General features: G+C 37.6%; 5 protein-coding genes, 1 long non-coding RNA gene, 4 other non-coding genes and 1 pseudogene across 12 annotated transcripts; 6 read left to right on the forward strand and 5 right to left on the reverse strand.

Annotated features, from left to right (window-relative positions):
• Positions 1–25: 25 nt before the first annotated feature.
• Positions 26–3028, reverse strand: LOC111790699 (E3 ubiquitin-protein ligase HAKAI homolog). The gene is made up of 4 exons (XM_023671719.2): positions 2870–3028; positions 2335–2662; positions 1978–2036; positions 26–1404 (listed from the first exon to the last, which is right to left on the reverse strand). Exons 2-4 carry the CDS (start codon positions 2590–2592, stop codon positions 201–203), a joined length of 1521 nt encoding a protein of 506 aa, XP_023527487.2. The 5' UTR covers positions 2593–2662; positions 2870–3028; the 3' UTR covers positions 26–200.
• Positions 3029–3832: 804 nt separating this feature from the next.
• TRNAY-GUA (transfer RNA tyrosine (anticodon GUA)) lies at positions 3833–3927 on the reverse strand. The gene is made up of 2 exons: positions 3891–3927; positions 3833–3868 (listed from the first exon to the last, which is right to left on the reverse strand). It is a non-coding gene; the product is annotated as a tRNA-Tyr (tRNA).
• Positions 3928–7797: 3870 nt separating this feature from the next.
• Positions 7798–11342, forward strand: LOC111790099 (O-fucosyltransferase 19). 2 transcript variants are annotated; one of them, XM_023670903.2, is made up of 8 exons: positions 7798–8500; positions 9053–9128; positions 9215–9285; positions 9381–9469; positions 9559–9691; positions 9768–10000; positions 10086–10562; positions 10645–11342. In XM_023670903.2, the coding sequence occupies exons 1-8, from the start codon at positions 7949–7951 to the stop codon at positions 10898–10900; spliced, it is 1887 nt and encodes a 628-aa protein (XP_023526671.2). In that variant the 5' UTR covers positions 7798–7948; the 3' UTR covers positions 10901–11342. The 2 variants fall into 2 exon arrangements, with proteins under 2 accessions (XP_023526671.2, XP_023526672.2); XM_023670904.2 differs by having other exon boundaries at positions 9056–9128.
• On the reverse strand, positions 11168–13044 carry LOC111790749 (fructokinase-like 1, chloroplastic; annotated as a pseudogene). Its single transcript, XR_015420375.1, has 3 exons — positions 12219–13044; positions 11581–12164; positions 11168–11458 (listed from the first exon to the last, which is right to left on the reverse strand). The product of XR_015420375.1 is annotated as a fructokinase-like 1, chloroplastic (transcript).
• A 152-nt stretch (positions 13045–13196) lies between these two features.
• On the forward strand, positions 13197–16174 carry LOC111790748 (uncharacterized). Its single transcript, XM_023671780.2, has 3 exons — positions 13197–13337; positions 13593–14802; positions 15409–16174. The coding sequence occupies exon 2, from the start codon at positions 13595–13597 to the stop codon at positions 13826–13828; it is 234 nt and encodes a 77-aa protein (XP_023527548.1). The 5' UTR covers positions 13197–13337; positions 13593–13594; the 3' UTR covers positions 13829–14802; positions 15409–16174.
• Positions 13848–14596, reverse strand: SOUL-1 (SOUL heme-binding family protein). The gene has a single exon (XM_023671779.2). It carries the CDS (start codon positions 14594–14596, stop codon positions 14000–14002), a length of 597 nt encoding a protein of 198 aa, XP_023527547.2. The 3' UTR covers positions 13848–13999.
• On the forward strand, positions 15405–15495 carry LOC111791934 (small nucleolar RNA snoR26). Its single transcript, XR_002814723.1, has one exon. It is a non-coding gene; the product is annotated as a small nucleolar RNA snoR26 (small nucleolar RNA).
• LOC111791937 (small nucleolar RNA snoR27) lies at positions 15577–15668 on the forward strand. The gene has a single exon (XR_002814727.1). It is a non-coding gene; the product is annotated as a small nucleolar RNA snoR27 (small nucleolar RNA).
• On the forward strand, positions 15769–15861 carry LOC111791935 (small nucleolar RNA snoR27). The gene has a single exon (XR_002814724.1). It is a non-coding gene; the product is annotated as a small nucleolar RNA snoR27 (small nucleolar RNA).
• Positions 16175–17450: 1276 nt separating the features above from the next.
• On the forward strand, positions 17451–19384 carry LOC111790517 (tubulin beta-2 chain). Its single transcript, XM_023671436.2, has 3 exons — positions 17451–17967; positions 18063–18332; positions 18422–19384. Exons 1-3 carry the CDS (start codon positions 17574–17576, stop codon positions 19096–19098), a joined length of 1341 nt encoding a protein of 446 aa, XP_023527204.1. The 5' UTR covers positions 17451–17573; the 3' UTR covers positions 19099–19384.
• A 978-nt stretch (positions 19385–20362) lies between these two features.
• LOC111790518 (uncharacterized) lies at positions 20363–24002 on the reverse strand. Its single transcript, XR_002814481.2, has 3 exons — positions 23619–24002; positions 20784–21338; positions 20363–20484 (listed from the first exon to the last, which is right to left on the reverse strand). It is a non-coding gene; the product is annotated as an uncharacterized LOC111790518 (long non-coding RNA).

A 24002-nucleotide genomic window follows, 5' to 3' on the forward strand; every position in this document is an offset into this window, starting at 1 on the left:
ACTGTCACTATTGCATCATATGATATTGATCTCAACATCTCAAATGACTATTTATACTCAAAAAGTCCTCTAAGGGAAGAACTTTCCCATTAAGCATCAAGTTCAAATATACAGACATTCTAACGCTGATGCAAATTTGATCAAAACAATGGCTGGAAGTATACAGCAAAGGAAACACAGAACGAGCCATGGAAAAATCATCAGTCTTGGCCACTTCCAAAGCTATCTCGGCTATGGTTGTCATTCTGCCATCCAAGGTTTTGCCCATCATGATCCATATCTCCTGGATAAAACTTACCCCGCTTGTTATGCGACAAGAACGGTGGGGGTCGTGGGGGTGGGGGCAATTGTATTAGAGGCTGTGGTGCCAATATACCTTTACCATCCCTTAGGTCCATCGTACTACCTGATGCATGCCCCTGATCCATCCCTTTGTTGGCCATAGACGAGACAGTAGAATTCACAGGCATGCCTCCAGGGCTGCGTCTATAATCTCCTGGATAAAATCCATGTTTTCCTTGAGAATCAGGCGTATTAGCAAAAGCATCGGGCATTCCTTGACCTCCAGCAGCATGATCATAAGGAATACCGGCTTGTCCAGCATTCCAAGGGTGCGGATAAGTTGCTGAGAAATTCATTCCTCCTGCTGCACCTGGTGGAAAGCCTAGCAGTGACCCTTGCTCGGATCCAGTCTCTGCTGCTGCAGTGTCCTGCCGTGGCACTTCATAGGGTGTACTGTAATATTGTTGAGCTCCCTCAACTGGAAAAGGAGGATAACCAAATGGTAGAGGGGGGGTCAACATTGGATTAGAGTTAGGTGGAACCACATAATTTGGTGGCGGAATTGGTTGCAAAGGAGGATACTGAGAATGTGGAGTGTCGGATAGAATTCCTTGCTGTTTCTCTGAAAACTGACTGGACTCCTGATGTGGAGCACCCTGTGCGTCAAAGTTTTGAGGGGGAAAACGGCCATGAGGACCATGTCTATCGAAGCCATGTGAATGGCCGCTGTCTTGTTGAGACTCAGATGTATTGTTTTGGTTCTGACCCAAAATTGGCGCTTGCTTTTGCTGCATGCCAGATCTAGGTTGGTCTCTAGATTGTTGTCGATGAAATTTTTCTTCACGTTCTTGTGGCTGGGAATTGGAACCTGGAGATATGAGTGGTCTCAATGGACCTCGGACTGACGTCTCAGAAGCTGTAGATTGTTTAGCACTATGGGCCTCAATTTCATTTCCATCTTCCTTCTCTGCATTTGGCTTAAGAAGGTCAGCATGGCTCTCGTGTATATGAGATTCGAAATCAGTCCTCTTTAGAAAAGACTTGAGACAGTGTGGGGCTGCACAAATGAAGATCCCCTCCATCATTTTTATAGTTTGAATCTTCTGGATGCGGTCATCACAACTGTGTCACAAAAATCATGAGTGTATCATAATTTCTAAAGTCATCTTCATAACATTATCATAAAGTACACAAAAACCCTCCAAATATTAAAATCAAATGAGAGTTCATTATGTACAATGTAACTATAGCTGATCTGTCACAGCATCTTTATTTTCATCATTCAAATGCCATAATGGATGATTGGATATTATAGGATTCTATGTTGATAAAAATTTCAATTCAAACTGAAACAAGTACGTCTTTTAAAAAAATTCCAAAAATATTAGTTCTTTCTTGTGATTCAAATTCATACACGCTGATCATATCTTCAATTCTGGTGCTGTAAATTCTTACTCCATGAACTCTCTTAGTAAGAAATAAAAGGAAAAGCTGAATCCTGCTGTCATTAGAAAACTGTGTGCAGTATACAAACTAATAAGCAAAGAAAACAACTAATATTTGAAGAACGTGATAGAGAAAGTTTTTGCAATAGAAAAGGGAAAATGAACTAAATATAGGCAATCAGTTGTGACATTCTGAACACAAAAGAACCTTTAATGGTCTCGTTAAGAACTTGAAAGCCTTTTTACTTACAGGTAGCACAAAGAATCGCTTCTTGCACAATCAAGACAGAAGGCATGCTCACAGGGACTCTGCAAGAAAGGCAAACCACTGATTAGCTCATAAAAAGCATATCAGAGGCCTCCATTTTAGAGGCAAGGACATTGCAGATATGAATAAAATAATCACATCGTATTGTCCTAGCCCCAACATTATATTTGTACAAATTGGCAGAAACCAGTATCCATAGATGATAAAAGTGATGCAAACCGCTTGGGGAAAAAAGATATATCAAATTGAAAACCATCTTTTATATATGAATGATTTCCATGGACCGAAAGTAGGCAAATCAACTAGCAAAAATAACAAGGAGTTAGTGGAGAAAAATACCAGGCGACCATAAATTGCAATAGGAAAGTCGCATCTGACACAAAAATGAACTCGTTCTCCAAGCTGACGGCGAGACCTGCGACCCACAGACTTGACAATGGAAGCAGCGGTAGCCGCACCAATGCCTTTTGCTACAGGGAGATCAGCAAGAACGAGGTGGTCAGGGCATGCGACCGTCACAGACTCCGCCGGCGAGGGCTTCACTGCCCCAGCACCACCTTCAGCCTGTGGAACTTTGCTAAGCCGGATCTGAAGCATATTTCTATCTCCTTCACCTCTTTCCCCAAACAAGAATGAAACTAGTTGCCTCCCTCTCCAGAAACCCAATCTAAAAAAGCAAGGCGTAACGAGAGTTTGCAGCAACAGATAAACTTAGAAAGAAACGAAAGACGTAAAAGAAGCAATTCAAAAACTGAAAACGAACTACAGGAACATGCCAGTCTGGGGAGAAATAATTTAAGATGGAAACCCTAATTGATTGGGGCATTTGTACACTGGAAGCCATAGAAATTCAGCATTACAGAAAGAAGCTTACTGGCGAAGCAGGAGCTATCTGATTCGCTTCCTCCGCACAGTCTCCCCGTTCGCCTTCCGCTTATTTTCTCCCAAATAGAACAAGGGATTCTCCGATTCCGATATATCAGTGAACAAACAGGACGTGTAGGCTACAATACGACACGTCGTTCAACTTTCTTTCTGGCGCTACCCAACTATAATACGACATGCCGCTCGGTAAGTTTGTTGGGCCTTTGGGCCGAATAATGAGAACAAAACGAAACAAAACACTCTAAAAGATCCACACTCTAAAAGATCCGATCTGCCACAAGTAAATACCTGCTACAGTCCTCAGCTCTGCAACTAAGCTAAGTCCTCAGCTCTACCAACTAAGTTAAAAGTCAGATTGATGAATAAAATATATTATTTCTTTCCCTCCACTCTACCAACTGAGCTAAGGTCATCTCCCATAGGTATTTTACCTACTACAGTCCTCCGCCAACTGAGCTAAGGTCATCTGTCATAGGTATTTTACCTACTACAGTTCTCCGCTCTACCAACTGAGCTAAGGTCGGATTGATGAACAACATATATTATTTCTATCCCTCCGCTCTACCAACTGACTTTCCCTCCGCTCTACCAACTGAGCTAAGGTCGGATTGATGAACAAAATATATTATTTCTTTCTGGCAATACTAAAGATTAATATGATTCTGGGCTGAATAACGATAACAAAACGAAACAAAAAATAATGCTTAAAACATCTGACTTACCGAATTTGAACTAGCAAGCTAAGGATTATCTGATGGCATTTTACCTAATACAGTCCTCTGCTCTACCGAGCTAAGGTCGAATTGAGCTCTACCAACTGAGCTAAGGTCGAATTGATCAACAAAATATAATCAATGAACAAGCAGGATTCGTTCAACTTTATACCGGTAAGTTTGTTGGGCCTTTGGGCTGAATAATGAGAACAAAACAAAACAAAACACTCTAAAAAAGATCTGACCTATCGGATTCAAACCAACGACCTAAGGATTATCTGACAAGTATTTTACTTACTACAGTCCTCCGCTCTACCAACTGAGCTAAGATCGGATTGATAAACAAAATATATTATTTCTTTCTGGCAATAAGGATTATCTGACAGGTATTTCCGCTCTACCAACTGAGCGGATTGATAAACAAAATATATTATTTCTTTTTGGCAATACAAAAGATTAATACGACTGTGGGACGATAACAAAACGAACCAAATAAGCTAAAAACATGATGGCATTTTACCTACTACAGTCTTCCGCTCTACCAACTGAGCTAAGGTCGGATTGATTAACAAAATGTAATCATTATTTATTTCTCCCGACACTAAACATTACTACACCGTAAGTTTGTTGGGCCGAATAACAAAAACAAAATGAAACAAAGAATGATGCCAAAAGCACCCATCTTGCCGGATTCAAACCAGCGACCTAAAGATTATCTAACAGAAATTTGACCCACTACCGTCCTCCTCTCTACCAACTGAGGTAAGGTCAGATTGATAACAAAATATAATTATTTCTTTGTGGCATTACTAAACATTAATATGACTTGCCAAACAGTAAGTTTGTTGGGCCGATAACAAAACGAAACAAAGAACCATCCAACCTGCCAGATTCGAACCAACGACCTAAGGATTATCTGATAGATATTTGACCCACTACATTTAAACAATATGACTTGCTGAAAGTTTGTTGTGCCCGTGGGCTGAATAACGAGAACAAAATGAAACAAAAAATCACTCGTCGGATTCAAACCAACAACCTAAGGATAATTTGACCAAACATTTGACCAACTACAGTCCTCCGCTCTCCTATCTAAAGTAATATCATATTGATGAATAAATCCTAACTACTTTTTAAGTAAAATTTATAAATATTAAGATTAATTCACCAGTTAAGATAAAAGTACTTTTAATTTCGAATACTAGTTTGCGTCATAATTATTGAATAGCTAAATTATATAAAAATCTTTAAATCTTTAAATTTTATTTAATAATTACATTTAAAATTTACATCCCTTTTAAAAATAATAAAATCTAAACTTTATATTTTATTTCAATTTTTAATTTTATTTATTGAATAGCTAAATTATATAAAAATCTTTAAATCTTTAAATTTTATTTAATAATTACATTTAAAATTTACATCCCTTTAAAAAATAATAAAGTCTAAACTTTATATTTTATTTCAATTTTTAATTTTATTTTTTAAATTTTTGCATCATTATTTTTTATTTAACAAAAAATAAAAATCATTATCGTGGATATAAATCATTTATTTATCCTCCTCTTCAATTCTATCTTTCTCACTCAAATTTGAATGGTTTGAACATACTCAACTATATATTAGAATTTAAAACAATTCGAATGTTTTTTTTTGTCATACAATAATAAACTATGCACCTGATGATTTTGTTGTTGGATAAATTATTATTATTATTATTATTATTATTATTATTATTATTATTATTATTATTATTTCAACCAAAACATTTCACTAACTAAAAATAAATAAAAATAAAATTAACAAAAACTTTGTATATGGACATGAGTAGTGTGGTATTAGGTTACACTTCCACTATTAGGTTACACTTGTCCACTCCACTAAGGAAACACTTTTTTTTCAAAGTGATATGTTGGTGAAGGATTAACAAACTTGGGCTGACCAATAAATGGATTTTTAACTCCAATTCAATTCCATAATAATTGAGGGGAGGGCGGAGGAAGTCAAAATTTTGAATTATTACACCTAATATTTTTGGTACTATCTTCTAATTTCTATTTTCTTTTCAACACTATCTCAGGCTTTTGTCATAATTTAATATCTTCACTTATATAGCGACTATCATTATGATTAATATGAATTCTGTAACAAATGTAAATGTGAGTCAAATTTCATAATTGTACTATAATGATTTGAAACATTTATTACCGTTGTAAAAAAAAAAAATTAATTACATTGAATATTAATTTTGATTTTCTTTTCGAGTTGCTTGAAATTTATAAAGGTGAATAATTAGCATGGTACCTGATACATTAATTAACCATACAATAATTCATAAATATAAATAACTAATTAAATTAGAAAAGGATTAGAAATTGGTTAAGGGACCTATTTTCAATAATTCAACTGACAATCTTAAATCTTCCTTCAATAATCATGAACATAGGTTGAGATTGATTGATGATATGTTATGAATTAATAAAAATAGGTGAGAAAATTTGTAATAGTTAATATATATTAAACTTAAAATTATAAAGGTAGAAAAATTTAAAAAATATAGCATTTTTTTAATGAGAAAGACTGGAACTCAGGTTATGATAGGCAGGAACTGTGATTGAAAATATAATAAGGTGTAAAATTGAAGCTATGTTTTTGGATTAAATTCCATTTATTTTGGATCCCGATGACAGACCAATCAAATTAAAGCACGAATGGGCAGATCGTGGAAGCTTACAAAATTCCTGATATGACGAGGCAATCCGCGTTGAAGTGTCGTCCGGCCTAAACTCCATTCCACTTGGATTTACACCGCACTACTTCTCCCATTCTCTACATCCTGGCAGTTCCTCCTTTCTTCAAATCAACCAACGGCCATCAATATTCCTCTTTGATCAACTCCATCATGCCACTGCTGTGTACAGAAGCGACTCCCATTAATGCGATCGCAACACGTGTCTTTTTAAGTTTCTGGATGTGGGATGTCGGTTAATATTGTGTTTCATGCACTGAGTGTGTAACTAGCCGAATTTAAATACATAATTAATAGCTGCCCACTCCCTAATAGAAAAAAAAAAAGTGAAACTACTACTTTGCCCTCTGATATTCTGTCGTTTTACAAATTAGCATGATTAATATAATTTTTTGATTAATAATGTATTAATTAATTGTAGTCTTTGGAAACATAAAACCCTCTTTGCAATTTCCGTTCCTTTTTAATATTCTTCTAATTTATTATTAATCGGTTTAGCTGTATATTTTTTTTTGTTAATAATAATGAATTCCATTTTCTATAATTTGTTTTCCTAACAGACGTATACTCTTTTTTCAATAAAATTAGATTTTTTTAATTAATAAGAACAGACCAGCCATATCAAAATAGATTTTTAATTTTTTTTTAATAGTTCCTGTAACATAATACCAAAATAGTCCATTTTTCAAAATAAATAAATAAAAAAGATTTAGATTTAGATTTAGATTTAGATTTAACAAACAAACAAAATTTACTTTTTATCACTATTTTTAGCTAAATAAAATATATAACTTAAATAAAATATATAACTTAAACTTCCCGTTAAAAGAATGGGACAGTAATTAGATAAAATTATATACTTGTATTAAATAAATAAATAAATAAATTGTAATCTAAAATATTTAGGATTTAAAGTTCCATATATTTTTTTAAAAACATGAAAATTTGAAAATTGTATTGATTATATATCTAAATTTTGTTTTTTTAAATATTTAAAAGTTATAATTGTTAAGATGGAGGATAAAAATGGCACAAAATTAATGAATAAATATTTAGATCTAATTATATAAATAAGTTTGTTATACTCATTTTATTAAAAAAAATTATTAAAAAAATAAATGTGAGAGTAGTAAAAATGGAAAAAATTGTGAGGTAAAACAAACACCAAAATTGAAGAGTATTTGTATAATTTAACTATGGTACATTAGTTATTAGGAAGGGGCAATTCCGTCTAATAATGGAGAGTATGGAAAAAGAAATTTTTTATTTAGAGGTAAAATATGGCCTATAAATCCAAATGTAATCATTTGGATTTAATGAGAGGGAGGGAGTTTGAGAGAGAATCAGCATTGGTAGATTTCAGAGGCTATATATATACACCCGAAATTATATTCACGCCCTTACCCGGCCATACAATACGGGCGGCTCTCTTCTTTTTCCAAATCATCACGCCCTTAGCCGGCCATACAATACGGGCGGCTCTCTTCTTCATATTCACTGAAAATCGGCATTTCTGATTATTTCTGATTTTCATTTAGTTTGTTTCTTTCTCAATCTCTCTCGATCCAACAAACAAAGACAACACTGCTATTTCAATCGCCCACCTATGGCTTCCGGCGCTCCGGCCAATTCTTGCAATGGAAGTCCACACGGCGGACAGGCCACCAAGACCAGACGACGTGTAACAGACTTTATGGACCCCGATTCCCGAATCTCCAACTCTTCAGAATTGTATGATGAGGAAGACAATTCTAACGTCTCCAATGTCGGGTCCCACCTCCACCATCATCACCTTCACCATCATGTTCATCATCCCATGATTAGGCAATGTTTGTTTCGGGCTCGGGCATTCTGTTGGGTGCCCGAGACTTGGCTTCTCAAGATGGAAGAAGGCCTTTTATTGACGCCCATGATCGTCCGGTCATTAGTATCCGGAAGGAACTTTGGGCGTATGATTTTTTTGATTTTGATGTTCATGGCTGTTCTAACCGTGTTCTTCAAGTTCTCCTTCCTCAATTCACATGTGGAGATTAATGGCAAGATGATCGATAAAGGACAACTCATCATACAGACCTTCAAAGAGGATTGGGCTATGGCGCAAAGGGCCGTTGCCGAGGACGAAGCCGTCGTCCCCAAGCGCCTTCTCGAGAAAATTTCTGTGAGTATTTTTTTTTTTTTTTTTTTTTTTATTAATTCCTTTTTCTGCTCTGTTTCGTTCTGCAAAATATTCCATCCCAATAGCATTAGTCCTCCAGTCAAAAGGAAAGATGGCGTGATGTGTGGCCTTTCTAGAGGAATTGAATTTAATTGTTTTTTCTTTCTCTTTTCCTTTTCTGGAATTAAAAAACCCATTGTTTTTATTTCTTTATTTTATTTTGCATCTCATTCAATCTGGAACTGTTTCTGGAATTGTATGTTGGTGATCGACTCCAATAAATAGTAGTGGGGGGCTGGCAATAAATGCATCCTCATCAAGGGTTGCGACTACTAACTTTTTGTAACCAGAATTTTGCTTTCTTTTTCTTTCAATTCGCCGTTATGTTTGTCGCTTTGGCTGCCAACCCATTTCGTTTTCTTCTACTTTGAACCACTCAATTCAATGAATGCAATTAATTACATCCAAAATTTGTCTGTTTGTGCATTAGAATGTTCGTTGGAGTTTATGAGATTCACAGCTGATTATGTTGCGTTTATTTTATATCATGTTTAGCAGACGCCTGAAATTTGGATGAAACCAAAGAGCGACAATTTCTATCAGTGCATTACTCGACCCAGGAATCGAATAAGTATGTGTAATACTTCCCTTAATCTGTAAGGCAAGGATTTTAGAACCCATTGAATTTGTTTCTCATTTCTAAACTTGATTCGGTAGGACGTCGGGGTAAAACAAATGGATATCTTCTTGTGCATGCCAATGGAGGATTGAATCAGATGAGAACAGGGGTGAGATGTTTTCGCTAGTTTTTCAAGAGCTAAAATAGTCAGCTAAATCATACCCATGATCTTTCTAACTAAGATATGCCTTAACTTGCTTCCAGATATGTGATATGGTTGCTGTTGCTAAGATTATGAATGCCACCCTTGTTCTTCCATCGCTTGATCACCAGTCCTTTTGGACAGATCCAAGGTACTTGCGTTTCTCCCTTTGTTCATACTCCCAGTCTTTGCTAGCTGATTATTTTGCATATAATTTATGATGAACTTTGGTTTTTGCAGTGATTTCAAAGATATTTTTGACTGGAGGCACTTCATTGATGTTCTAAGAGATGATATCGAAATCGTTGAGACCCTGCCTCGACGTTTGGCATCGGTGAAACCTTATGTCAAGGCTCCAGTTTCCTGGTCCAAGGTCTAAGAAAACATCAATTTTAGATGTCAATCATAATTCTTTGATGCTATTTCTCACAATCTATTTCAATGTGAAGGCTAGCTATTACCGAGGAGAGATGCTACGTTTGTTAAAGCGACACAAAGTGTTGATGCTCACCCACACTGATTCTCGTATCTCTAATAATGGTTTGCCATCGTACGTTCAGAAGCTTCGATGCCGAGCCAATTACGATGCTCTACGGTTCACGAAGAAGATTGAGGATCTTGGGAAGGTTTTAGTTGATAGATTAAGAAGGGATGACGAACCATATATTGCCCTCCATCTGAGGTAGTCTCAGCCGTTGAAGCACTTGGGTTGGGGTGTTATTTGATAGCATAGAGAGTAACCAAAGTATGTAAATGTTGAATTTCAGGTATGAGAAAGATATGCTTGCATTCACAGGGTGCAGCCACAACCTGACGGCGAAGGAAAATGAGGAGCTCAAAGTTATGAGATACAATGTGAAGCATTGGAAGGAGAAAGAGATAGATGCAAAAGAAAGGCGACTTGTAGGAGGCTGCCCAATGACACCTATGGAGGCAGCCCTGTTGCTTAAAGCCTTGGATTACCCTTCCACGACAAAAATCTACATTGTTGCGGGGGAGATTTTTGGGAGAGATAGCATGGAGGCCTTTCGATCGAAATACCCCAATGTGTTTTCTCATTCAACTCTTGCAACTAAGGAGGAGTTGGAGCCATTTAAGCCGTACCAGAATCGCATGGCAGCCTTGGATTATATCGTGGCAGTAGAGAGTGATGTGTTTGTTTATACCTATGATGGAAACATGGCTAAAGCAGTGCAGGGCCATAGGAGGTTTGGAGGATTCAGAAAGACTATAAATCCTGACAGGTTCGTTGGAGACTATTATTACTCTATGTTGGTGTGTTGGTTTGACACTACCGGGCGCCTCAATATCTTTTCATTTTTTCAGGCAAAATCTAGTGAGGTTGATAGACCAGTTGGAGGAGGAGGCCATCTCGTGGGAAGAATTCTCCAAAGAAGTGAAGGAATTGCAAAAAGACAGACTGGGTTCCCCATATGTTAGACAAGCCGGAGAGAGTCCGAGGCTAGAGGAGAATTTTTATGCTAATCCCTATCCCGGCTGTCTTTGCATCAAGTCTCAGAATCAAACATGGAGACCAAAAACTAATGAGAAACGAAATCATAAAGCTTCACTGCAGAGATAGATTTTATGATTTCACTGCATGCTCGTTGCTTCTTCTGCTAAATTCATAATATGTGCTTCATTGCTCTAGGGAACTCGCTCTTCTGCGTTCCTCAAACTTGACTTCCATTTTCCAAGCCATAAGGAGTTGAATCATATGAGACCCAGATGGAGGATATTACTCAGAGGTTTTGCTAGCTTCCTTCAGCTTCAAAAGCAGAAGTTGTTTCTTTCCTTCTTTTTAAGGTAAATTGTTAGTGAATAGGATTATGATAAGTGGTAGGTGAGGTAGGGAGTCAGTTCAGATGTAGTTTTTCCTTTTTATTAGTAAATCAGGTTAGTTTTTACACAGACAAAAATTATTCATTCCCTTCGTTATTCTTTGCATCATTATCCATCGCATCTCCCCATTGATTCATAATGTAAAAATTTTGAAAAGAAAAGGTGAATTGCCATTTCTTCCATGCTTCTCTCTCCCTTCTTCTTCTTCTCTCTCCCTTCTTCTTCTTCTCTCTCCCTTCTTCAGTTCATAATGTAAAAATTTTGAAAAGAAAATGTGAATTGCCAATCCACTGGCTGACTTTTGAGTAAGAGGAAAAGAGAGACATCAGAGAAGAAAGAATTACTCTACTATACATTCAGTCCATTGTTCTAAAGCTCAAATTACAACAATGCTAACTCAAAAGGGATATTTAAACCTACCACATTGATGGTACATAGACCTGCTCTTTCAGATTCTGTGTTGCTCTTGGCTTTCGAACATCTCCGGGAAAGTAGTTTGCTTTCTCATGATCCCAGCTACAACAGCATCACCAGAACCCGTCCTGTCGCAGGTGAATGGTGTGATGAGCACATCTTCGATCGTGAAATGAAGGAGTATAGTAATGAATCTGCATTGGAATGTCTGTCACGAACAATAACTTGAGGCGATGGTGCCATAAGGGCGGTAGCTCCTCCGCTGTGTAATGGTAATAGTCTCGCCGATTCTTGGTTTGTTCAATGGTTTGAGCAATAGTATTGAGGTCTGTAGTTCCTTTTGTTTTTGTAGTATTCTTTATCTAGCAGAAACTCTAGTTCTTGCCTTGAAACCTCAATAATGTCGCTTCATTCCAGGCTTTCTTGATATATTCTCGAGTTTTGTCCTGTGATCTCCACAAAGGCAATGGCAAATTTCAATCGAAGAAGATGAGTCCACCAAACTTCTTGGACAACTGGATAGCCTTGAAGAGCGTTGATTCCATTGCAGTGGACATCAAAGCTTGTGAATTGAAATGGAATATCCTTGCCTGCAATGAAACAAACACAAGAAGTTTTGTTTTGAGTGAATATGGCTAATTTACCTCCTTGAGCACCGCGATGTTGAGTTCAGAGCTAATCAGGGGATCCTCGCCTGGTTCTTTCACCGTTTCCGTCTTCAAACTTGATCTTCATGTACGTACAGGCAGTTCTAGAATTTAAATCAAACTTCACAGCTCGAGTCTGTACTTTCTCTTTGTTCATCATCAACACGATCTCGTCCCCAAAATCGTCCTTACCAACTTTCCCCATGAACGCAGCTCGTCCGCCGAGCCTAACGTGAGATATAGCGACATTGGAGGACGATCCCACTGGTGCCCTAGCGAACTCCGGCGGATCCCATTGGAGCATTTTCCACTCCGAGTACTTGTCACGATGCATCTGATTATCGTGTACACGAATTGAAGACACAAATTCTTTCTGTGCGGCGCCGAAGCAGCAGATCAATGGAGGATCTTCGTATGAGAAGTCCATTCCATCGTCGTAATTTTCAGCTATTGAATCGATTGATTCGTCTTGGGAAACCTGAGCAAATGGGTTCCCTTCTGTGGTTTTATCTGTGATTTGGGGTTTCTTAAAACGTTTTGTTTTGTTTTCTTTTGAGGAGTAGTAGAAGAAGACGATGGAGCTCTAGTCCCCTTTTTCCTCCCTCAGCGTGTGGGGCTGGGCGTTTCAACAACCTCATTGTCGTCGCCATTGACGGAAGCTCTTGGTGGGTTTAGTTTCAGGGATTTGGACGAACTATGTAAATGGCGTGAAATGAATTTCAGAGATAAAATCAAGAGTTTTCGCTCTGTAATTTGATGGGTTGAAATAAAGAAAACGGGAAAATTGAAGATGGGGAAGAGAAAGGAGCTGAAATGAAGCCATGGGTGCTTCCAGGGATTATCCATATTTGGCACAAAACTAGGAGATAAACCCAAAAACCCAAAAGAAAGTTAATGTCGAGCTGGCTGTCTTCTACTCACAAGATAGAATAGAGAAGTTGCAAAGTTATCAATGCAAGAAGTTCATCCGACGGCTGTAATCATCTGAAAATCTCCGTCAACCGCTCGATTAAAGCGGTCGTCCCCCTCAATTCCTTTCTTCCACTCGAATCAACAAGTTGTTCGATCAATCCTCCATCTCTGTTCTCGCGCTGCTCAAGATTCATCAAAAGAAAGGTGAGAAAACGAGAATCTCTATTTGATTACGTTCAGCTTCGATTTCTCTTCGTGAATTTCTTCAAGTTTCGTTACAGAAACCTCATAGTTCTCCTTTATCTCCACTTCTTTTTTTCTGGGTCCCAAGTAAATCATAAGATTTCCTTCATGATTTCGTCCAATATCCGAAACCCACTTTGCTTTTTCTGTTGTGAAGTTCGAAACCATCTCGATCAGTTCATTATTTGAGAAGTTTTCTCCTTCTTGCACATGCAGATATGGGATTCTGGACCTTCTTGGAAGGGCTTCTGTTGTTTGCAAATGCCTTTGCAATTCTAAACGAAGATCGTTTTCTTTCTCGGAGAGGATGGACATTGGGAGAGATGTCGAGAGGAAGACGGAACACGCTCAAAGGGCAGGTAATAGGGCTCATCCATGCATGCCAATTCTTGAGACTTCCGCTCATTCTTTTCAACATCATCATCATCGTAATCAAGCTCTTCTCTGGTTGATTCAGTGTACAAAATGAAATAGATCTTGAAGCATGACATAATCGTATTGAGTGAATAATAGTTTATCTTACATGAGAGTAATGGTATTATTCAGAAGAAACAGAGCACTAGACATGATATACTAATCCATGAATATCAAACACAGAATGCGTATAAACATTAGGATTCAAATCACTCTACTGGTATCATAACTTCATTGGTTCTCAAAGAAGGCAATGTCCAAGGTGGGTTATATCTCGCCAACACAAAATCCCCAATCACCTTAATCCCATCTTTCTCCAAGCTTTTCTTTAGATTCTCCACCTTCTGCGCAACCACCCCCTCTGTCGCAATTCCGCTGAATCTCACGACTGCCACTTTCCTCTCCCCTTCTTCCCTTATCGAAACACTTCCATCCGCGGGTTTAGGAGCCTCCTCGGCCTTCTTGTATTTGCTTGGTAGCACAAACTGCATCGTCACCGGCTTCCCTTCGCCTCCTTCGCCCCCCGTCACCACCGGAGCTGTCATCGAGATCTTCTCCGATTTGGTGATCACAGGCGCCGTCATAGCCACCTTCTCGGACTTCATGTTCTGTGGCTCGCCAATGGCTCCGATGTATTTCGCTAACACAGTGAAACCACCGTCTCTGTTGCCTCTGAACTGGATCGGGTTGTAGGTGACTTCGGCCACCACCGACGGCTCGTATTTGCGAATTTCGTAGTCCGCAGTGGATTGAATCAGCTCGTATTTGGGCGTTTCGACACTGATCTTCCCGAAAATTAAACCCATCTTTGGAAAACTTAGATGTCGATAGTGAAGGAGGTTTAGGGGTTGCTGATTTATACGTTGAGAAGAAGGGGTTGGAAATGGAACTGGAATGTTCAGCCATGGAATAGATGGCGGAAGCTTGCGGAGGTGTTTTGTGGCTTTTAATCGTCCACGACGGCTTCGCTGCAAGTGGGATCGCCTGATGGAGATGCTTCCAGCTTCCCTCTGTAAGCAATTCAATTGTTTAAAACTTTTTATTTTTTTATTTTGTTATTTTTTTATTTTTCAGTAACTTTAATTTCCATCCAAAATTATTACTTAAGAAATATTTATTAACTATCAAAATAATTAATGAAGTGGATTTATTTTCGGATAAATCTTAATAAAACAATCCTAAATATTTGTACAGAAAATAAATAAATAAAACAATCCTAAATATTTGTACAGAAAATAAATAAATAAAACAATCCTAAATATTTGTACAGAAAATAAATAAATAAAACAATCCTAATTCATCTTCCGCGAAAAAAGAAAAAAGAGGGAAAAAACCCAAAATCTGTAAGGGTGAAAGTACATCCTTAGCCCTGTGGCACCCTATGTAATGGTTCCTTCATCAATCGTCACTCATAAATCAATTCTGAAAATAGTGCTAGGGTTTGTTTTCTTTTCGCCGCCGACCGTCGCTCTTCTTTCTGCAATACAGCTACTTCGTCGTCGTCGTCGTCGACGATTCTTTTCGTATTGTAGGCTGTCTGTGGTCCTTATAAGTTATTTCTGCTTCTTCTATTTGGTATTTTACTGTTCATCTTACTTCAATCTCATTTTTCTGGCAGCATCGGTGATGAAACAATATTATTGTTATCCTTGCACTTTGATTTACCATGAAGAAACCCATGGGGAATATTGTTCCTGAGATGCTTTTGTTCTCTAGAAGGTCGCTAGTTTACGATTTTGTAGGTCATTGCTTTTTTTTTTTTTTTTTTTTCTTTTTCTACTTTATATCTAGACCGATGATGCGATTACAAATCTGCGTTATCTATCTGCAATTTCCTGCTAGGAATTGAAGATAAACGTATAATCTCTGAGATCTGTTTTCTTACTCTATTGTTTCCCCCCGAGTCTTATTTTATTTCTTAGAGATATAGGTATTTGTTTGAATGGTTAATTGTTTATATGCGTTTACCAATACATCCCTTGGATCCATGATGTTTATGAAAAACTGCGTTATCTATCTGTAAGTTCCTCCTATATGGAGTTGATGATATTGTTGATTTCTGAGATCCAACAGCGTTGTTTTCATTGGATGGTTGTTGGTGGGTAGGTTTCGTTCCAGAACGTCCGTTTTCAACTTTTTGCCGGTTGGTGGTTGATGAGTTTTGTTGTCATTTGTCCCCAGAACCATTTCTTTGTCTCCTTCTCCTGTTTTCAGCACCTACTACTTCATATCCACCAATCTCAATAGGTAGTAACTTGAAGCTGCTTTGCCTTTTTATGGCTGTTCGCTGTTTGTTTTGATTTTTTTTTTATGCCTGATTGGTATTGCCTGCCATTTTGTAAATCGATGAATTAAACATTTACTTTTTGTTTCTGCTTGATTCATTCTCGACTTAGGGTTTCTTTTTTCATTTCCTTTTCCTGCCATTTTGTTTTGGTTTCCGTAATGCTCTATGTTTTTGAAAATTCAAATTCCAAAAACAAGTCAATTTTTTCTTTAATTTTTGTTTTCTGATCTTAGTTTGGATTTTGTTCACACTCACATAGTCTTAAAACTATTTTGGACTTGAGATACCACAAATGTTTGCAACTCCTCGCGGAATAATTGTGATGTAATTGCAAATGCTTACAACACCTTCTGTACTGGGAGAAGAGAATGTTATGTTCTTCTGGGTACGTAGAGAAATCAATCTTTTGGAAGCGAAGAGAGTGCGAATGTAGAATACTCTTTTAATTGTAAACCTTACGATCCTCAATTACTGAAGTTATATAATTTAGAATCCAGGTTACATTGTCATGGTTAATCGTTCATGCATTCAAGTATTTTTCTTTAATTTTTGAACTATTATCAAACTTGTAACTATAAAATGAACCTGTTGTATTGAGTTATTTGCGGTTGGTAATTGGATTACATCAACAAATAAAGTATCATATATTATATTATATTAAATGGCGGAATAACATATTTTTTTCAGAATTGTGGGAAGAACATAATTAGTGAAATAAAATACATTTTCTTATTATTATAAGATTAACATAATAAAGATTCAATAATTTTAAATTTGGACTCACATGGTAACCACTTTTATCATACAACCAATAGCACTAGGAATCTTTTCAAATATTTCCCAACATTACATTGTGTTCCGGAGTTCTTTTGTAAATAGTTTATATTAGTGAATAATTTTGTTATAATGGTTTCTCTTTTTCGTAACCATAATGTAAATATAAAAAATTAATATTGATTTAGAAAATGAAGAGAAACATATTTTCGAACTCAAAATCGAAGTGGAAAAGAGCAGAAAACGTCAAAAGAAAAATTGAATGGTGTGGGGGCTACGGGCAGCGGGGCGCGGCTTTAAAGTATTACCAATTTTTGTGTACCAAATTTCCTAATATATATTATAATCTTACAAAAGAAACAAAAATAAAGAGATCACATTGGTATTGGTGGCGTCCAGCTGTTTCCAGATATATTTGTTTTCAAAATTTGAAGGGAAACTAACGGGGGAGCGTTACATTTACCAAACGCCGTTGGAGCATGTGGCTGTTTCTACACTCATTTTTGCAAACCCTAACTTCTTTCCCGCTCATTTATTTCAAATTCCCTAAATAATATTTTAACCGTTATTTCCTTTTATTTCTATAAAGAACCCTCCGTCCCCACATTTCCCTTTAACTCCATCTCTTACCTTCTCTCTCCCTCCATTCCTCTCTCTCTCTAGGGTTTCTTCGCCCTTTTCTCTGGTTTTCAATCAATTTTTAGTTTCCATTTCTTCTAAAAATGCGTGAGATTCTTCACATCCAAGGAGGCCAATGTGGCAACCAGATCGGTGCCAAGTTCTGGGAAGTGGTTTGTGCTGAGCACGGCATCGACTCCATCGGTAAGTACACTGGTGATTCCGATCTTCAACTCGATCGAATTAATGTATACTACAATGAGGCCAGTTGCGGGAGATTCGTTCCTCGTGCCGTGCTTATGGATCTTGAGCCTGGTGTTATGGACAGTATCAGATCTGGACCTTACGGTCAGGTTTTCCGACCTGATAACTTCGTATTCGGTCAGTCTGGTGCGGGAAACAACTGGGCTAAAGGACATTACACCGAAGGTGCGGAGCTTATTGATTCCGTTCTTGATGTTGTTCGTAAAGAGGCTGAGAATTGTGACTGCCTGCAAGGTACTTTTACCCAACCGACTCTTTTTTTGTGATTTCCCTTTTTGGGTTCTTTCTTGCGTTTTGTTGCTCAAGATGGTTTGGATCAAACTTTGTAGGGTTCCAGGTCTGCCATTCGTTGGGAGGAGGGACTGGATCTGGAATGGGAACTCTTCTGATTTCCAAGATCAGAGAGGAATACCCTGACAGAATGATGCTTACGTTCTCCGTTTTCCCATCTCCTAAAGTTTCTGATACTGTTGTTGAGCCTTACAACGCAACCCTCTCTGTTCATCAACTTGTTGAAAACGCCGACGAGTGTATGGTACTCGATAACGAGGCTCTCTACGATATTTGCTTCCGTACCCTGAAGCTCTCCACCCCTAGCTGTATGTTTCTGCACACAGATCTTGGATCTTTAATTTCTCTTCTTAATTTTACATCCTTCTCTAATAATTCTTCTTGTGTTCTTGGTCAGTTGGAGATCTTAACCATCTGATTTCTGCAACGATGTCCGGTGTGACCTGTTGTTTACGATTTCCGGGACAGCTTAACTCAGATCTCAGGAAACTTGCCGTCAATCTTATCCCATTTCCTCGTCTCCACTTTTTTATGGTGGGTTTTGCTCCCCTCACTTCCCGTGGATCCCAGCAATACAGGGCTCTTACAGTACCTGAGCTCACTCAGCAAATGTGGGATGCTAAGAACATGATGTGTGCTGCTGATCCCCGACATGGTCGCTATCTTACTGCATCTGCTATGTTCAGAGGCAAGATGAGCACTAAGGAAGTTGATGAACAGATGATCAATGTCCAGAACAAGAACTCGTCATACTTTGTTGAATGGATCCCCAACAATGTGAAATCTACAGTTTGTGACATTCCTCCAACCGGTTTGAAAATGGCCTCTACTTTCATTGGAAATTCAACATCAATCCAAGAGATGTTCCGCCGTGTGAGTGAGCAGTTTACGGCCATGTTTAGGAGGAAGGCTTTCTTGCATTGGTACACAGGGGAGGGTATGGATGAGATGGAGTTTACTGAGGCCGAAAGCAATATGAATGATCTGGTTTCTGAGTATCAGCAATATCAAGATGCTTCGGCTGAGGATGAAGATTACTACGAAGATGAAGATGGTGCGGAACAGGATGAATGAAGTACGTGAACATGTTGTGGATTTTCATTTGCCAGTCTCTGGCAACAACTCAGTGGGGTGGATTTATGAAAGGCCTAAATCAATTCATGTTGCTGTAGAATTTTTAGGCCATAATATTGTCGTCAATTAAGATTTGCTTTTCGTTTTTGGTTCTTAATTGCTGTTATCTTGATAAGACATGAAGAATATCAGTTACATATGCTCGTATAATTTGTTATTCTGCAAGTTTCTCAGTTGAAAATATTATCATAATGAAGTTCCTATCACAGGCAATTTTGTTTGATAATTCCTTTCGCTTAGCATTTGTAAATGAATGCCTATGTTAAGTTTTTTTTTTCCCCAAGTTGATTAATTCTGAAAGGACTCTGAAAATCTATTTGTTTGTGGTTTTATACTTCGAAACCTATTTTTGAATTGCCAGTGTCTATTGACTGCACATGGATACCAAGCGTGTGATGATGAATTTCTTCCCTCTATGCTGAAACGATGCTCTACAATTACTTTGCCTACTTTTAGCGGCTTTAGTTTTTGATTTCTCCAAAAGACTTCCTATTGAATTAGCCAACATGACACTCATTTCCAACAATTTTAAACACCTTTCACTTTAAACTTCGAGTTAATGAGAATACTAGATTTGATTGAATCAAATATCTCGTACCTTTGAAGAGATTATCATCACTCACAAATTCTGAAAATTCTCAGTTTCTTTTCTGCAAAAATAATGCAATAGGATCAGTTGAGGAGTTATATTGACAGAGATAGTAAATATTAAATACATAACGTGAAATTCAATTTCTATCAGTAATTGCTGATTGTGAACAGATATCACAAAGAGGATTTTCTTGCAGGGCTTCATTACTTCTCATCAAATTTTTTTGCATCAATGGTCCAATTTGTCACCCACCTCTCAAATGGTCGGTTTCACACCTTACTCATAACATACTGGGATGTAAAACAGGTTGTTGTCGGCATCTGGGCATGAAAAGTCTTAGGCTTCAGGTATATATGATAACAAAATTTCATCATATTAATGTAGCAATAATCCATACTGGTATATTACTAGAAATGAGATTGATGATTACAGTAGAAATCTTTAGTATGGTGCTAGAAATGAGATGGTGAATACAGTAGAAATCTTTAGTATAGTACTAGAAATGAGATTGATGAATACAGTAGAAATCTTTAGTATAGTACTAGAAATTAGATTGATGAATGCAGTAGAAATCTTTAGTATAGTACTAGAAATGAGATTGAGAAGTTTAACCTCAAAGAGTTCGAGTCGCCTTGATTGCACCAACCGTAGTCCCATTTCTTTTCTCATTAAATGCAGAATAGACTTCTGGGGTTTGACCCAAATGGTGCAGGATGGAACAGCTATTCTTTCACCTGCTCACACAATCATCAACTAATGACTTGTACCAGTTGAAAATTAAATTTACAGTAACTCATTCTATAACCATAATTTGTTATTTCATTTTGCAACTAAGAACTGAAGTCCCCTCTCACGGGACCTTATTCGAGAGGGTAAAGCACGGCCAGCAACACTCAAACACCCAGGGAAAATATATAGGTATTGAAATAAAGTTCTTTGGCTAACAGAAACCACCCTTTTTAATGTCACAAATCTAGAAAATAAGATGAATACATTTACATGTGAACAAAAATTGACTGAAGAGACTACTAACCTTTCCCCATCCATTTACTGCATTTTTGTGGTCGACGGATTTGGAGATACATATCCATTTGCGAATTCTTTCGATATACCATACAAATAAGCGCGGCTGGTCTGGATTTCATAGGACTTAGGAGCCTCTTCACATATGAAATCAATTGGTGGAATCAGAGTAATGCCATATTCTTCGCACTCAGATTCTAAGGTCACAAGCGAAGTATACATATAATCTAGTTCAAATTGGTTACATTTTAGTCTTTCGAGACCTGGATAGATGATCGTATACTTGTTCTTTTTTATGTAGGTCCATGAAAACCTTATACACAGTGGCAGGCTCATGCAACTGGCTTGGGTTTTTTAAGGTTTTTGTGATATTAAAAAGAAAGGCATGCAAGGAACACAAATTTCAGGCTCAAGAAGATAACAAAGGAAAATAAAGGTAGTACACCGGGATTTAGATTAATAGCAGTGTGGAGATGGGGTTAGAGAGGGAGATATCCATGCTTAAAGCTCCAGAAAATTCTTCCAGCATCAACAAGGTTTAACCTTTTATTTCTACACCTGCAACCTGCAAACAGGACATTCATACTTTAGGCACAAGCAATACTTTATCACACTGACAACGGAAGAAGGTAATGTTAGAAACTAAAACTCTCCCCACAATAGATATTGTTCACTTTAAACATAAGTTCTCATGGCTTTGTTTTTGGTTTCCCGAAAAACCTCATGCCAAGAGATAATGTTCTAATTTATAAATTTATGATCTTCTTCTTAATTAGCCAGTGTAAGAATACTCCTCTTAATAATTCTTAACAATTCTCCCATCGAACAAAATACACCATAAAGCCTCCCTTGAGACCTTTCTTCTTTAAAACTTTTGAACGGCCTCCCCTTAATCAAGGTTCGACACTCCATCTCTGAAAGCCTCAAACAAAGTACACCATCTATTCGACACTTGAGTCACTATTGACTACACCTTCGAGACTCACAACTTATTTTTTTCGACACTTGAGGATTCTTTTGACATGTCTAAGTTAAGAGCATGGCTCTGATACCATGTTTAGAACTACGACTCTCTACAATGGTATGATATTGTCCACTTTGAGCATAAGCTCTCATGACTTTACTTGTGGTTTCCCTAAAAGGCCTCGTACCAATAGAGAGTGTTCTTTACTTATAAATCCATGATCTTCCTCTTAATTAGCCAATGTGAGACTATTCCTCTTAATAATTCTCGATAGGTAACTGCAACACTACTTTGGGAACAACATGAAATGATTTGTATGATAAATGTGACAATATTAGTGACAACAGGCGGTTAAAATAAAACTTTTCAAGACATGGGTCAAGAAAGCAGCTATTCAACTCATTAGAACTGGCTCCCCAAAACCAATCCTTCAGCACATCAAAATTTAATGGATGGTCCGTACAAGTGAAAGTAAGTTTAGTCCATTTTAAATGTTCTTTTCTCTATTCAATTTATAAGGTCATCCGTGCATATAAAATCAATAGCGATCATACGCCTCTTGAATTCAAAACCCATAACCTTATTCTTCTCGCTATGCCTACTTGAGGCCTGAATAACATGAGGCCTGAATAACATGAAAGTAACGGTTAGGAATCACGAATCTTCATAATGGTATGATATTGTCCACTTTGAGCATAAGCTCTCATCACTTTGCTTTTGATTTTCCCAAAAGATCTCATACTAATGGAGATAGTATTCCATTCTTATCAACTCATGATCATTCTCTTAATTAGCCAACGTGGGACTCCCTTCTAACAATCCTCAACAATCCTCCCCTCAAACGAAGTACACTATAGAGACTCCCCTGAGATTTATGGAGCCCTCGAACAATCTCCCCTTAATTGAGGCTCGACTCCTTTCTCTAGAGTCCTGAAACATAGTACACCTTTTGTTCGACACTTGAGTCACTTTTGACTACACCTTCTAGGGTCCCAACTTATTTGTTCGACATTTGAGAATTCTATTGACATGACTAAGTTAAGGGCATGACTCTTGATATCATGTTAGGAATCACAAATCTCCACAATGATATGATATTGTCCACTTTGAACATAAGTCTCATGGCTTTGTTTTTAGTTTCCCTAAAAGGCCTCATACCTGGATATAGTATTCCTTACTTATAAACACACTCCCCCTAAAAGGCCTCATACCTGGATATAGTATTCCTTACTTATAAACACACTCCCTTCCAATGATCTGAACAGTATCTAGGAGTATAGTCAAATAGCCCATGCCTTATTTTCTGACCTTCACCTGAAATTTTACAGCTTACACCTGCCTGCATGCCAGAACTCCCGGACACTATCTTCATTTAATCCTTTGATCTTATAATAAAGCATCAACCTATTGTTCATCGTGACAAACTAATTTGTGTAGGAAGCAAAAACCTTAAACGTCTGATTACATAATTTCCCACGGTATACCTAATATACAGCGTCGCTTAAAAACAAGTAATAGAGGATTAGAGAGTGTGTGAGAGCCTTCTCTTTCAAAAGTGTCTATCTTTCTAATTTTCTAATAAACCTTCTTTCTTTTCAATTATTTATCCCTCTCCTACTCCTTTATGCAAAATTTCTTCTGCACTTTATGCCCAATCGAATTCACACGGTTCCTAATCTTCAGTTACAAGCAAAACGTAGCGTGTATTTGCCTCTTATTGAAAGTGAATCAAGCTATAAGTACATTCCAGACATCGATTAAGTGAGTGGCCAAAACTAAAAAAGGTGCTTCTAGTGAATCCGAAATAAATAGCCATCCGTGGAAGAAGGCATATACGATATCACAGGACTCAATCACATAATTTCACAATAACTTTCTGACCTCATACAGACTTCGAGCTTCTGAGCCGATAAAACGATCGTTCCTTCAAACATCTCTCATCTCCCTCATCGATCGGTTCAGAGACTGGTTCGCCCTCTATTCGCTTGTCTCTGCCTCTGTCTTGGCTCTCCGCATAGAAGATGAGCTTCCAGATGCGGAAAAATGGCAACACTGACGAAGGAGCCGCTACCTGGTACTCCGTCCGGCGCCATGAACAATTCAATTGGCCAATGGAATGCCGATATTGGTGGCTTTTTCTTGGCGGCTACGAGAGCCTGTGATGAATTTCTCAGCGTCTTTGAGTTCCCGCCATTGGATTATTCTAATTCTAGTGCTGACTATGGGCCGCTGCTGGGCCTCAAAAAAAAGTGTCCCATCATGTTT

Source organism: Cucurbita pepo, chromosome 3 (assembly GCF_057944985.1).
Source record: "Cucurbita pepo subsp. pepo isolate OVF chromosome 3, ASM5794498v1, whole genome shotgun sequence".
Classification (NCBI taxonomy): domain Eukaryota; kingdom Viridiplantae; phylum Streptophyta; class Magnoliopsida; order Cucurbitales; family Cucurbitaceae; genus Cucurbita; species Cucurbita pepo.

Excerpts from the sequence above, each read along its gene's own strand:
- LOC111790699 (XM_023671719.2), bottom strand. The coding sequence starts at position 2,592 with ATGCTTCAGATCCGGCTTAGCAAAGTTCCACAGGCTGAAGGTGGTGCT. Across the intron at positions 2,037-2,334 it reads TTGCAATTTATGGTCGCCTG|AGTCCCTGTGAGCATGCCTT; the intron begins GTATTTTTCTCC and ends CCTTTCTTGCAG. Across the intron at positions 1,405-1,977 it reads AGCGATTCTTTGTGCTACCT|TTGTGATGACCGCATCCAGA; the intron begins GTAAGTAAAAAG and ends TTTGTGACACAG.
- LOC111790099 (XM_023670903.2), top strand. The coding sequence starts at position 7,949 with ATGGCTTCCGGCGCTCCGGCCAATTCTTGCAATGGAAGTCCACACGGC. Across the intron at positions 8,501-9,052 it reads GCCTTCTCGAGAAAATTTCT|CAGACGCCTGAAATTTGGAT; the intron begins GTGAGTATTTTT and ends TATCATGTTTAG. Across the intron at positions 9,692-9,767 it reads CTCCAGTTTCCTGGTCCAAG|GCTAGCTATTACCGAGGAGA; the intron begins GTCTAAGAAAAC and ends TTCAATGTGAAG.
- LOC111790748 (XM_023671780.2), top strand. The coding sequence starts at position 13,595 with ATGGGATTCTGGACCTTCTTGGAAGGGCTTCTGTTGTTTGCAAATGCC.
- SOUL-1 (XM_023671779.2), bottom strand. The coding sequence starts at position 14,596 with ATGGGTTTAATTTTCGGGAAGATCAGTGTCGAAACGCCCAAATACGAG.
- LOC111790517 (XM_023671436.2), top strand. The coding sequence starts at position 17,574 with ATGCGTGAGATTCTTCACATCCAAGGAGGCCAATGTGGCAACCAGATC. Across the intron at positions 17,968-18,062 it reads GAATTGTGACTGCCTGCAAG|GGTTCCAGGTCTGCCATTCG; the intron begins GTACTTTTACCC and ends CAAACTTTGTAG. Across the intron at positions 18,333-18,421 it reads GAAGCTCTCCACCCCTAGCT|TTGGAGATCTTAACCATCTG; the intron begins GTATGTTTCTGC and ends GTTCTTGGTCAG.